Consider the following 13,804-nt stretch of genomic DNA (forward strand, 5'->3'; position numbering starts at 1 on the left):
GCAGCTTATTCCAAGCATTTTTTGTCTTGGTTTGGCCAATTAGCGGCTTTTAAGATGATGTTGCTCCCAAAATTATTGTACCTTTCTCGGACCTTACCAATACCCATTCCTAAATCGTTCTCTCTCCACAAACTCCTGGATGGCTTCCTTTGGTCTCAGCGACGTTCTAGAATCCCAAAACGTATTATGACACACAACAGGCAAGTGGGTGGTCTGGGTAGACCTGACAGTGAGGGATGCTATAAGGCTGCTATCTTGGATCAAATGCGCTATTGGTGGACGGGGGAATCTGATAAGCTGTGGGTAGACTTGGAACAGTACTATAGTCCTATGTGCTCTCTAAAGTCTAGAATGCTGGCGGCCCTTACTAAGACAAAAATACCTACCTCTCGACTTTCGGCTATGGAGGAATCGGATAGGGTTTGTCGACTTGCTTTGAAGTCATTCCCCAATCCCATTCCATGTCCGACGGGGTCTATCCCTATGGACTTTCTATCTTTACATATTGATGATCTGGACTTATCGTCCTGGAGAGAGGCTGGCATACACACAGTTACTGACTTACTGAGTGACAGTGGGGCGGTACATTTCCCATCCCTCGCATGCGATTTGGTATTCCCCATAAAGACTTTTATAAGAGCCTGCAAATGGGTCAGCGGGAGGTATTTCCTTCTTTTATGATCTCATAGATAACAAATTCGAATTACAACTTTTTCCATACATGTCAAGGTGGGAAAGGGATCTAAATATGATCATCTCATCTGGAAGACTGGCAATCAGCCCTTCGGCATATTAGATGCACTTTTAAATGCACGGGGCTTCAGGAAGCAATGTTTAAGACCCTACATAGATGGTACTACACACCCTACAGACTCCATAAAATCAATCCTTCTTGTATTGCTGAATGCTGGGGTGGATGCGGGGCTGTGGGGACACTGCTACATACATTATGGGAGTGCCCTGTGCTTATCCTTGTGTGGAAAGGCATTGAATTGGTGATAAATAGATTACTGGGCAGTAACATTGTATTGTCCCCGGATACAGCTCTGCTTCTCCTTCGCTTAAATAAATACCCTCCTCACGCTAGGGCATTAATAGCCCACTTGTGCATGTCTACGAAGTTATGCATCACTAGGAAATGGAAAACACGGATGGCCCTTACTCTGTCCAAAGTACTTACTTATGTTAACCTATCCTGTGAATATGAGAGAATGTTTGCACTCACACAGTCCAGGAACGTGCAATTCCTACGACAATGGGACCACAGCCCTCACTACACTTCTCCTAGATGACTTTTACATTAGACCCTTCTTGGCGGGACTAATTATTGTATGTCTGTCCTTCTATCAGTCCCTTTTTATTTCTTTTTCCCCATCCTACTTTCTCTTCTTGACTATAATTCTTTCCTATTTTTTGTTTTTGATTCCTCAAGAGCTTACCTGTTGGCACTTCTTTTTGATATATGTAGAGACATTATTGGTTGGCACTTATAGATACATTTAGTGACCTTCACAGTTGGCACTTCTTGCTATTGGAGTCGGACTTACCTGTTAGCGCTTCTAGTTCCCTACCAGAATTTATATGTCCAATAGGCCAGATGTTAAAATGTTTAGCTTTTCTACGGTTCCACGACCGTTGATCTATGTTAATTATAGACAGAGGGTTACTGTTAATATGAAGTAATGGGAAATGCTCCACTATACTACCTGCATATAAGTAATGACTACTCAGTTTGTCAACCGTACAATATTACTTCCATATCCTTATATACTCGGTTTTGTAACTCCTCACTGAGTTAAATGTTCATGTCTGTACCTTGTTCCTGGTACTTTCCAGTATGTTTTACTGTATAGCTTTGAATTCTTCGTTATAAAACCAATAAAAAAAGTTAAAATAAAAATAAAAAAGCGATAAAGAAGTCCAATCAAAACAAAAACATTACTGATAAAAACTGCAGATCATGGGCAAAAATGTAGCCTTCATATATCTCACTATACGGAAAAATAAAGTTATACAGGTCAGAAGAGGACATTTTTAAACCTACTAATTTAGGAGCAAAAAGTTATAATTTTTAACAGAAGTAAATAGGGCTGCAGCTAGCGATTATTTTAATCATTGATTAGTAGTCGATTATTTCATCGATTAATTGGAAAAAATAAAAGGGGTTCAGCTGATACTACTTGAAAAACTATGTACAATGGCCATGCTGTACAGGATAATTATTAAAGGAGATGTCCAGCGCAGACTTTTGCTATTCCGTCCTGCCCGGGCTCCAGGGCAACATATGGAGGCAAGTGAAAGTTTGTTTTGTCTTTTTTTGCAGCCCGGGCAGGACGGAATAGAAAAAGTCTGCACCGGACATCTCCTTTAATGATCCTGTACAGAAACCAGTGTAAATTTGATACTGCCGCATGAGTAACTGTCTGAACTATTAAAACAAAATGTTAATGATTCACTAATATTTTAATAGTTCAGACAGCTAGCCATGTGGCAGTATCAAATATGTAAAAAAAAAATATTTTACTTTTTTTTGTATAGCAATAGGAAAAAGGTGAGCTAATTTTTATGGGGGGGGGGGAGCAGTTAATTAAAAAAAATTTATTTTTACTTTTTACTTTGCTCTTTATATATAGCACTCCTATACACATGGGAGTATGTGCAGACTGCAGAGCATTGCACCCGACCCATGTCTGTAGTACAGACTATTTAGTAAAACAGACAGACAGTAGGGAGCAAATGCTCTGCATACACCCCCATGTGTATAGCAGTGTAAATATAATACATACACACTGCTATGCACATAGAGGTCTGTGCAGAGCATTGCACAATATTGTACACAATCTGTACTACCGACACTAGGGTGCAATGCTCTGCACATACCCCCATGTGTATAGCAGTGTGTGTGTACTATATTTACACTGCTATACACATGGGGGTATGTGCAGAGCATTTGCACCCTAGAGTCTGCAGAAGACACTAGGGTGCAATGCTCCCCCCCATGTGTATAGTACACACTATATATTAATCCTGGCCCCACTAAGCTTACTATTGCAGACTCTAATGACAGAGACACACGCCACCCATCTGTCACTATCTCCTTCCTCACCGGGAATATCCGCAGCCCAGCTGACAGCTGCACCCAGCAAGCCCCGCCCCCTGTCACCAAGTCACTGAATCAGCTGTCCATTGCCGCTGGGGTCACTGATGCCCGCTAGTTGCCATGATTGGAGAAGTAGTCCCGAAGCCGTGGCAGCTCCCTGACGGTCTCCAGCAGCTCGGTGTGCAGCTCCTGAGCTGTGAGCAGCAGCTGATCCCGCAGAAAGAGTGCCGCAACCGCGTCCAGCGGCACCCACCCAGGCTCTGGAACTGGGGTCAGGTACTGTTAACTTAAATAGGCTGTGGCGGTTTGGGATTTGCAGGAACTGCAGACACTGCACCCTAACGCCCGCACCGCCTGTTGCAGCCTCATGACTTTGCAACAAATCGTCCGATTATTCGATAACAGTATTCGTCAACAACAAATCCCATTATTGAATTTTATCGATAACATTGATTAATCATTGCAGCCCTAGAAGTAAAACAAAATCAAACCTATATAAGAAGGGTATCATTTTAACTGTATCAACCTACAGAATAAAGATAAGGTGTCATTTTTACAAAAAAAGTGCACTGTACAGAATCGGAAGCCCGCAAACTTTACAAAATGGTTTATCTTTATGTTTGTTTTTTCAATTTTGGCCCACAAATATTTTTTTCCTGGTTTTGCCATAGATTTTGTGGTGAAATAATTGATGGTATTACAAAGTAAAATTGGTGGTGCAAAAAAAAAGTTCTCATATGGGCCTGTAGGTAAAAACAAAGTGTTATGATTATTTAAAGAGGAGGAGAAAAAAAACTAAAGTGCAAAAATGAAAATATGCCTGTTCCTTATGGGGCTAATATAAGGTGTACGCGAACAGTAAATAACTACCTTTGTTCCACAGAGGATGTAAAATATTTTTGTCCAGTGGTTGATTGAGAATAATAAGTCCACATTTCAAGTGATCTGTAAGAAATCAAACAGATTTTAAAACATAAAGAACTGGTCATGACTCAAATGCAAATCAAGAAATTGAATGTACCGGATTTATCGACATATAACACGCATATTTTAGGCTACAATTTTTAGCCTTAAGTCTATCTGCGTGTTATAAGCCGATAAACTGTTTCTGGCCCTGCAGAAGCCGCTGCAGTTCAATAATTTAAAGTGGGTGCTTGAAATCATTGAACTGCAGCGGCTTCTGTGGGGTCAGAGTCCCGCTGCCCGATTCCCTCCCCATCCCCGGTTTTATATTTACATGTGCAGAGGACTGCGCTCCTTCAGGCTCCGACGGCATCCTGCGCTGTCACTTTGCGCTGCGCAATGACGAGTGATGTCCTCAACGCGACGTCACTCGTCAGTGCACGGCGCACAGTGACAGCTCAGGACGCCGCTGGAGCCTGAAGCAGCGTGGTTCCCAGGACATGTAATTATAAAACCAGGGACAGGGAAGGAATCTGGCAACGGCGGCGGTGGGACTCTGGCTTTAAATCACTGAACTGCAGCAGCTTCTGCACAGCCAGGAACAGTTTATCGAGGTATACCCGCACACACACGCACCCTCATTTTAACAAGGATATTTGGGTAAAATACCTTTTTTACCCAAATTTCCTTGGAAAAATGAGGGTGCGTGTTATAGGCCGGTGCACGGTAAGAAAAGACAGGTCAATCACAGTCTCAGAAATATTTCTATAAAACATGTTATAGTATAAATTTACAGTAATACAACACTTAAAAGGGTACTCCGGTGAAAAAGTTTTTTTTTTTTTTAAATCAACTGGTGCCAGAAAGTTAAACAGATTTGTAAATTACTTCTATTAAAAATGATTTTCTTTTTGAAACACAGAACTGTCTGCTGACATCACGAACACAGTGCTCTCTGCTCACATCTCTGTCCATTTTATGAACTGTCCAGAACAGCATGTGTTTGCTATGGGGATTTCCTTTTACCCTGGACAGTTCCTAAAATGGACAGAGATGTCAGCAGAGAGCACTGTGCTCATGATGTCAGCAGACAGCTCTGTGTTTCAAACGGAAAATAATTTCCACTGTAGTATTCAGCAGCTAATAAGTACAGGAAGGATTAAGATTTTTTAATAGAAGTAATTTACAAATCTATTTAACTTTCTGGCACAAGTTGATTTAAAAAAAAAAGTTTTTCACTGGAGTACCCCTTTAATTGGATTTGCAACATTAATTTTAAGCTTCAGCAAAATTTACAGTCTTTTCTTTAAAACAGATGCTTTTTATGGCATTTGTGGTTAACCCCTGGGGCCAGTTTGACATTTTTTTATATCACTTTGTAGCCTCTGATGTAAAGGCCTGCACAGGACTGTTTTTTTCAATTCCGCTCCCAATGATTTTTTGACCAATCCTGCCCAATCCTGCAGGGTGTTTGCTCCACTCCCGCCCGCTCCCGCAACGTGTGTCCAATCCCGCCCGCTCCCGCGGGATCCCAATCCCAATGCAGGCCTCTACTCTGGTGTCCCAATTAGAATTGTGTTTTTATTTTGTTCATACAACCTCTCCAGTTTCCAAGATATACAGATTTTACTATATGGCTAAAAATCTACACAATATCCCCAACAGACAACTGGATGGTAACTTTCTTTTTAAGGGTATGAATATTAGCCTCAAGGGACCTTATTCTTATAAGATTTATATCCACTGAGCTTAAAATTAAAATACCCATGAAAGTAAAGTTAATACCGATATGCAAAGAAAGCCTTCTTCTATAGTGCTATATATATTACAGATTACTTTTCCAGCATAAGTGGATGCAGAGGTTGACTGCCATCCACATGCACAAGACTTTCATCATAGCAACAAAAAGATCCAGCAACCAAAACAACGCAAATACTTCCCAAACACGTTATTTCATCTTCAGGTATGACAAAGGAAAAAGCCACATTCATGCAACACATTTCCAGCAGCTGTGATAAAGAGCTCCAACTCAAAACATGTTGCATGGACATGAATACAGTGGAGTTGAGTTGTAATACTCCACACAACCTAAGAATAAGGGTGGTGCTGTTTTTTTTTTTATCCTGGCTATCGATTAGTTGAGGTTCAAAAACATAAACACTACCCGCATTACAAACTACACCCTTCAAAGGATTCAGCCAAGGGTGAAGTGGGCACTTGACCTCACAGAGGTTTCATAGAATTTATTAGAATTAGGTTATGAGAATAAGAAAAATTGAACTTTACAAAAACATGTAGGTTCACCTTCAAATTTTTCAGATTTGCAAAGAACACAAAATTAAAAAAAAACACTGCTCTTTTGGCACAAGGCAGGTCTAAGAAGGAAATATGTGCCAGTTTGCATTTTTAACACAGATTTTGCTGGAATGTCTTTTGGGCAGCATGCGCATTTGCATCGCAATTTTGGAAACTACACCCCTCAGAGAACTTCGCCAGGGGTGTAGTGAGAATTACAAGCCCACAGGTGTAAATTATTGTTTATTATTACTAAAATTGTTTAAAGGGGTACTGCAGCCAGAATGAACTTATCCCCTATCCACATAATAGGGTATAAGTAGCTGATCACAGAGGGTCCGACTGCTGGGGCCCCCCACGATCTCCTGAACGGGACCCCATGTCGTCTACCTCTAGACTGCATGCTCTTAATTTAAATGAATAGAGTGCATGCTGTCTAGAGGTAGACATCACACGCTCTTGACTGAGCACGGGGTCTCGTTCAGGAGATTGTGGGGGCCCCAGCGGTCAGATCCCCCGCAATAAGCTGCTTATCCACTACCCTGTGGATAGGGGATAAGTTAACTCTTGCTGCAGTAACCCTTTAATGGAGTCTAGAATCAGTAAAATGGGTAATTTTTTCCCCATAAAAGCATTACTCTTGTCCAGATAGTCAAGATAGTCTAGTGTCAAGTGCTAACTCTCCCAACCCTACATTATAATTCTTATATTGCACCTCTCATTTCACTTGGCAGGATTAAAGCGTAAAACTCTGCAACTCCATGCTCCGCCACTAAAGCAAGTGATGTACAGTAGGTAGTACTATAGAATTGCAATACACTTACAATACAAGTCTATAGGACATCTGGCGATTTTGTAAAACGCTCACTTTAGTGGCGGAGAATAGAGTAGACAGGGTTTTTCTTCTATCAATTTACAAGGTTTTCCAGGAGGTGAAAGGTGCGCTTTGAATTCACTTTATTTATTGCTTTTTAAGGACTAAAAAAATCATTCAAAAAAATACTGATATATTTATTTAAAGTCTTAAGGTCTATTAGCCAGTTCAAAAAATTAGGGGCTAGGAATCATCAACTGTAGAATTAGATTTAAATGTGCACTCTCATTCAAAAAATTTTTGCTGTTGCACTCCTTATGGTAAATATACAATCTTTCTAATGTACTTTACTTTAAGGATATTCACGATTTTGGACGTTATCGGTATCGGCAATTACCTTGCTGATAATGCCCCGGCCAGAGACCGCCGCAGACACTGCCCCATTGCCTCCCCCACCCCCAGTTTTATAATTACCTGTTCCCAGGGTCCACGTTACTTCTGGCTCCTGCGGCATCCTGCACTATTGCTGTGCGCTGCGCAATGACGAGTGATGTCCTCAACGTGACGTCACCATCAGTGCGCACAGTGACAGCTCAGGATGCCGCCGCAGCCAGAAGTAGCGCGGACCCCGGGAACAGGTAATTATAACACCGGAGATGGGGGAGGCAGATAAATAGCCGATAACTTATACCAGAATATCTGTATAAGTTATCAGATATCGGCCGCAAAGTTCCTAGATTATCGGTATCGACCCCCCAAAAAAATCTATATTGGTCGATCCCTACTTTGTTTAAAAAAAAAAAAAAGTTTTCTGTTTTATTTGTGTTTAAAAAAGCTGCCACTAGGTGTCTCCATACTTGTCCATAGCACATTTCTCCCAATCTCTTGCACAGACTGTGGAGTCCTGCTGGCCTGGCAGAAGTCCAAAATCAGGAAATGCAGTCTGGAGTCTTGAGAAGGGTGTGTGCAGCCTTAGCCAATCATAGCTCACCTCACACACTGACATGATGTGGGCTGTGTGTAGCAGAGTGATGGAGGAAGTTCTCCCATGTATGGCTTCAGATGATGTCACAGCCAACTAGGTTACGCCCCATCCAGGTCTGTGAATCTGACTCAGGATCAGCAGAAAATACAGAGCAATATCAAGGTAGAAAACTAAAAAATAATAAAAAATAAACACAGGGGGTGGTTTATCATGATAGGGGCAGTGAACTGGGAGGATTATAAAATATGACAAGATCATGAGAGGTTGTATTTAATGCAACCTAACTGAGGAAAGGTTGACACATGCTGATGTATGTGTGAGCCTGAACATAAAAGTGTATTTGAGACGCAAAAGAAAAAAGTCTTACTGCACTGGGACAGCAAAAAACAAAACAAAAAAAAACCATATACTAACCTACCGCGGTTCCTCAGGGGTCCCCTGTAATATTTTCCAAACTCCCGCTAAATGCTCCAGCTGCTACTTCTATAACAATCACCCACTGACTGATGTGGGACACCACTGCAGCTAGTGATTGGCTCTACAGGCCATCACGGATGTCAGAATTAGCGTCCGTAACGTTCAACCAGGGACCAGAAGACATCCCAGGAGGCCTCCTGAGGGCGCAAGATAGGTGAATATATGTTTATTTTTTTTCTGTTTGGTTTTTAATTATAGTATCTTGAATAACCATTTAATTGCCAAGTAAAGTTTTTTGATGGTTTCATGTCTTTTATAAGAATACTGGGTCATACAATGCCGCAGTCTGCCCTCTGGTTTTTACAGAGGGCCCCAAGGAATATCCACCCCTTTTCTATGAAATATCCATAGCAGTTGTTTTTGTATATAAACTGTATGATAAACAATTTATACTGGTGACTTTGTACTTCCTTAATTTCTATTTAATTACCAGGAATTTAATTGGTTTTACACTGTTTTCACATAAGGAAAAATTGCATGGTTTTCTGTATAACAAATACGGTAATTGCAGAGCATTTTGTTCAACTGATTTAAAAGATATTTTTTCAAAGGAAAAAAAACATGTTGAAAGTAATCATTCATTCAGATATGACAGAATGTTTTACACATACTTATCTGTTGTTTTAATATAATTTGTGATAATGTATCCACAGTCAAATATTTCATTTATTTTGGTTTTCACTACCTCATCATTAACACAAGACACACAGAATGGAAGACCTTGTACACTGTGATTAAGAATAAAAGGAAAGACTAACATCTCTTTATTACACTGCTCAAAAAAAATAAAGGAAACACAAACAACACAATGTAACTCCAAGTCAATCACACTTCTGTGAAATCACACTGTCCACTCAGGAAGCAACACTGATTGACAATCAATTTCACATGCGGTTGTGCAAATGGAACAGACAACAAGTGGAAATTATAGGCAATTAGCAAGACACCCCCAATAAAGGAGTGGTTCTGCAGGTGGTGATCACAGAACACAGCTCAGTTCCTATGCTTCCTGGCTGATGTTTTGGTCACTTCTGAATGCTGGCGGTGCTTTCACTCTAGTGCAGTGTTTCGCAAATGCGGTCCTCAAGCACCCCCAACTGGTCATGTTTTCAGGATTTTCTTAGTCTTTCACAGGTGATATAATTATGGTCAGTGAATCAGGCATCACCACAGTTATATCACCTGTAAAAGAAATCCAGAAAACATGACCTGTTAGGGGTGCTTGAGGACCGCGTTTGTGAAACACTGCTCTAGTGGCAGCATGAGACGAAGTCTACAAGCCACACAAGTGGCTCAGGTAACCAATGCAAGCTATGGCCAGAAGGTTTGCTGTGTCTGTCAGCGTAGTGTCCAGAGCATGGAGGCGCTTCCAAGAGACAGACCAGTACATAAGGAGACGTGAAGGAGGCCGTAGGAGGGCAACAACCCAGCATCAGGATTGCTACTTTCGCCTTTGTGCAAGGAGGAGCAGGAGAAACACTGCCAGAGCCCTGCAAAATATGTATGCATCCACTGAAATGGTCAGAAACAGACTCCATGAGGGTGGTATGAGGACCAGACATCCCCAGGTCGGAGTTGTGCTTACAGCCCAACATCGTGCAGGATGTATGGCATTTGCCAGAGAACACCAAGCTTGGCAAATTCGCCCCTGGTGCCCTGTGCTCTTCACAGATGAAAACAGGTTCACACTGAGCACATGTGACATGACAGAGGCTGGAGACGCTGTGGAGAATGTTCTTCTGGCTGCAACATCCTCCAGCATGACCAGTTTGGCGGTGGGTCAGTAATGGTGTGGGGTGGCATTTCTTTGAGGGGGCCGCACAGACCTCCATCTGTTTGCCAGAGGTAGCCTGACTGCCATTAGGTACCGAGATGACATACTCAGACCCTTTGTGAGACCATATGCTGGTGCGGTTTGCCCTGGGTTCCTCCTAATGCAAGACCAAGCTAGAACTCATGTGGCTGGAGTGTATCAGCAGTTCCTGCAAAAGGAAGGCATTGATGCTATGGACTGGTCCGCCAGTTCCCCAGACCTGAATCCGATTGAGCACATCTGGGACATTAGATCTCGCTCCATCCACCAACGCCACGTTGCACCACCTCATCAAGAGCATGCCCAGGCATTGTAGGGAGGTCATATGGGCACGTGGAGGGCACACACACTACTGAACCTCATTTTGACTTGTTTTAAGGACATTACATCAAGTTGGATCAGCCTGTAGTGTGTTTTTCCACTTTGATTTTGATTGTGACTCCATATCCAGACCTCCATGGGTTGATAAATTTGATTTCCATTGATAATTTTTGTGTGATTTTGTTGTCAGTACATTCAACTATGTAAAGACGAAAGTATTTCATACGATTAGTTCATTCATTCAGATCTAGGCTGTGTTATCTTAATTTTTTTGAGCAGTGTACATTGACTCAATGTGCTTTGTGGATTCCAAAGTAGTAGAAAAATATAATATACTTTGAGAATACAGAATACTGCGCACAACACAATAAAATTTTGCATCCCTGTAAAAAAAATTCAAATAAACTTAACTAAATGAAGGAAATGCCCCCTTCCAACCAACCCAAAAATTTGGCAAAATTCTACTGCTGCCGAGATTATGTTTTCTCCGGGGATATCAGTAAGGTTAACATGCCCATAAGTCATCTGTATCTCTATCTCCCTTCTTTGGACTCTGAGTAATATATCTAATACTTGCTGAGTACCCGGCGTTGGCAGGTTTTTCCTTCCTCATCCTTGTTGGGGAGGAAGATCAGCAAAGGAGGAAGCTTTTGACTTCATATCTCATCCCCATATATTGTTGTGATATCCCGACCTCCTATCCCGACCATCCCATCCTCCTATCTTGACCTCCTACAGAAGTTATGTGAGAACATAAATTTCCCATTGATTTGCATGGGACTTTAAACAAAAACCCAGACCCTTACAAATGTCCCACATTGGGGGGGATTCATCAATCTATATAGGAGTAACTAGCTGAGTACCCGGCGTTGCCCAGTTTTTCCTTGTTGGGGAGGAAAATCAACAAAGGAGGAAGCTTTTGACTTCAAATCCCATCCCCATATATTGTTGTCATATCCCGTCCTCCTATCTCGACCATCCCGTCCTCCTATCTTGACCTATCTCGACCTCCCATCCAGTCCTCATATCCCGGTCCGTAATATGTGTACCAGGTATTGAAATATCTCCAGCCGTACAGAAGTTATGTGAGAACATACATTTCCCATTGATTTGCATGAGACTTTAAACAAAAACCCCAACCCTCACAAATTTAGTTAAGGGTTAAATTAACTATACTATATTTTAAGTGGACATATAAGTAACATGTGACCAAGTATTATCAAAATATCTCCAGCCGTTTGGAAGTTATGCTGTAACATATTTCCCATTGACTTGCATGGGACTTTAAACAAAAACCCTGACCCTGGCAAATGGGGGTGAGTAAGGGTTAAATTACCTATCCTATGTTTGTTGTTGACATATAAGTAACATGTGTGCCAATTTCATGTTAATATCTTTAGCCGTTTGGACGTTTTTGTGGAACATACATACATTCATACACACACACACACACACACACACACAGGGGGAGATTTGTTAAAACCTGTGCAGACGAAAACTTGCCCAGTTGCCCATAGCAACCATTCAGATTGCTTCTTTCATTTTTCACAAGCCTTCATAAAAATGAAAGCAGCAAGCTGATTGGTTGCTATGGGCAACTGGGCAAGTTTTCCTCTGCACAGGTTTTGATAAATCTCCCCCCGTGAGTTTTATATATGTATATATATATACACAAAATCTTGCAAAGAGGTCACCCTTCAAGTGTACCGTAGAGCCATTTTTCCTGTATACATCGATTTACGAACTTCGTTTTTTTTTTGGACGCACAAAAAGAACGCAAGTCTCATTTTTTTGCGCAAATATACACCACCTCGGAGGACACGTACCAAAAGTGTCTATTTTCACACAGTAAGGACTGCAACTACCATCATGGACAGACTCTGCCCATGATGGGAGTTATAGTCCAGGGGTTGAGGTGCAGATCGAAGCAGGTCATTATCCAGAGACCCCCTGCGATCCGCATTTATTAACTGTAAAAGCCGGCGGTACATGCAGCTTCACTGGACTGCCGCCGGCTCTTGTATACACTATGTCATAATTCATAATCCCCGCCGCTGGAACACGGGAGCTCTGATTTGTCAATAGCTATTCACCAATCAGAGCTCCCTCTCCCGGAGGGGATTATGAATTATAAGAGCTGTATATAGGAGTCGGCATGCAGAGCAGTGTAGCCGCATGTACCAGCGGCTTGTATAGTTAATAAATGTGGATCGCAGGAGAGTGAACTGCAGTGATCTGCCCTTTGACTACTACTCCTATCATGGGACAGAGTCTGTCCCATGATTGGAGTAGTTGTAGTACCACAGCGCTGCTGAGGGATGGAACTTGCACATCCCCTGGCTGCCGGACTTTTAGGACTACTATTCCCATCATGGACAGACTCTGCCCATGAAGGGAGTTATAGTCCAGGGGCTGAGGTGCAGATCGCACCGGGTCATTCTGCGATCTGCATTTATTAAGATAACAAGCCGGTGGTACATGCGGCTGCAATGCACTGCCCGCCGACTTGTAGATACACTGTCATAATCGCCGGCTTTTTAACTTAAATACGGATCGCATCAGATCATTCGCTGGAGATCTATTACGATCCGCATTTATTAACTAAATTAACGGCCTTACATGCGGCTAACATCACGCTCCCCGACGGCTCCTATATACAGCTGTCCTAAGTCATACTCCCCGCCGGGAGACGGGAGCTCGGATTGGAGAATAGCTATTGACCAATCAGAGCTCCCCTCTCCCGGCGGCGGGGATTATGAATTATGACAGTGTATATACAAGTCGGCGGGCAGCGCGATGTAGCCGCATGTACCGCTGGCTTGTTAACTTGAATGCGGATCGCAGCGAGTCTCTGCAGAATTACCCGGTGCGATCTGCACCTCAGCCCCTGAACTACAACTCCCATCATGGGCAGAGTCTGTCCATGATGGGAGTAGTAGTCCTAAAAGTCCCGCAGCCGGGGGATGTGCAAGTGCCATCCCTCAGCAGTGCTGCGGCACTACAACTACTCCCTTCATGAGACAGACTCTGTCCCATGATAGGAGTAGTAGTCCAAGGGCAGAGGGACAGATCTCTGTTCACATTATGCATTTTGCA

At 42.3% G+C, this 13,804-nt stretch overlaps 1 protein-coding gene across 7 annotated transcripts in view; it reads right to left on the reverse strand.

The window, feature by feature from the left end:
• The window catches only part of TPK1 (thiamin pyrophosphokinase 1), a 528,320-nt gene that overhangs the window by 408,513 nt on the left and 106,003 nt on the right, over positions 1-13,804 (reverse strand). For all 7 annotated transcript variants that reach the window (XM_056520550.1, XM_056520546.1, XM_056520553.1 and 4 more), the window contains one exon: positions 3,971-4,045. In XM_056520550.1, the coding sequence (XP_056376525.1) occupies positions 3,971-4,045 (75 nt within the window). The remainder of the gene's footprint in view (positions 1-3,970; positions 4,046-13,804) is intronic.

The sequence above is a fragment of the Hyla sarda genome, chromosome 5 (assembly GCF_029499605.1).
Source record: "Hyla sarda isolate aHylSar1 chromosome 5, aHylSar1.hap1, whole genome shotgun sequence".
In the NCBI taxonomy this organism is placed as follows: domain Eukaryota; kingdom Metazoa; phylum Chordata; class Amphibia; order Anura; family Hylidae; genus Hyla; species Hyla sarda.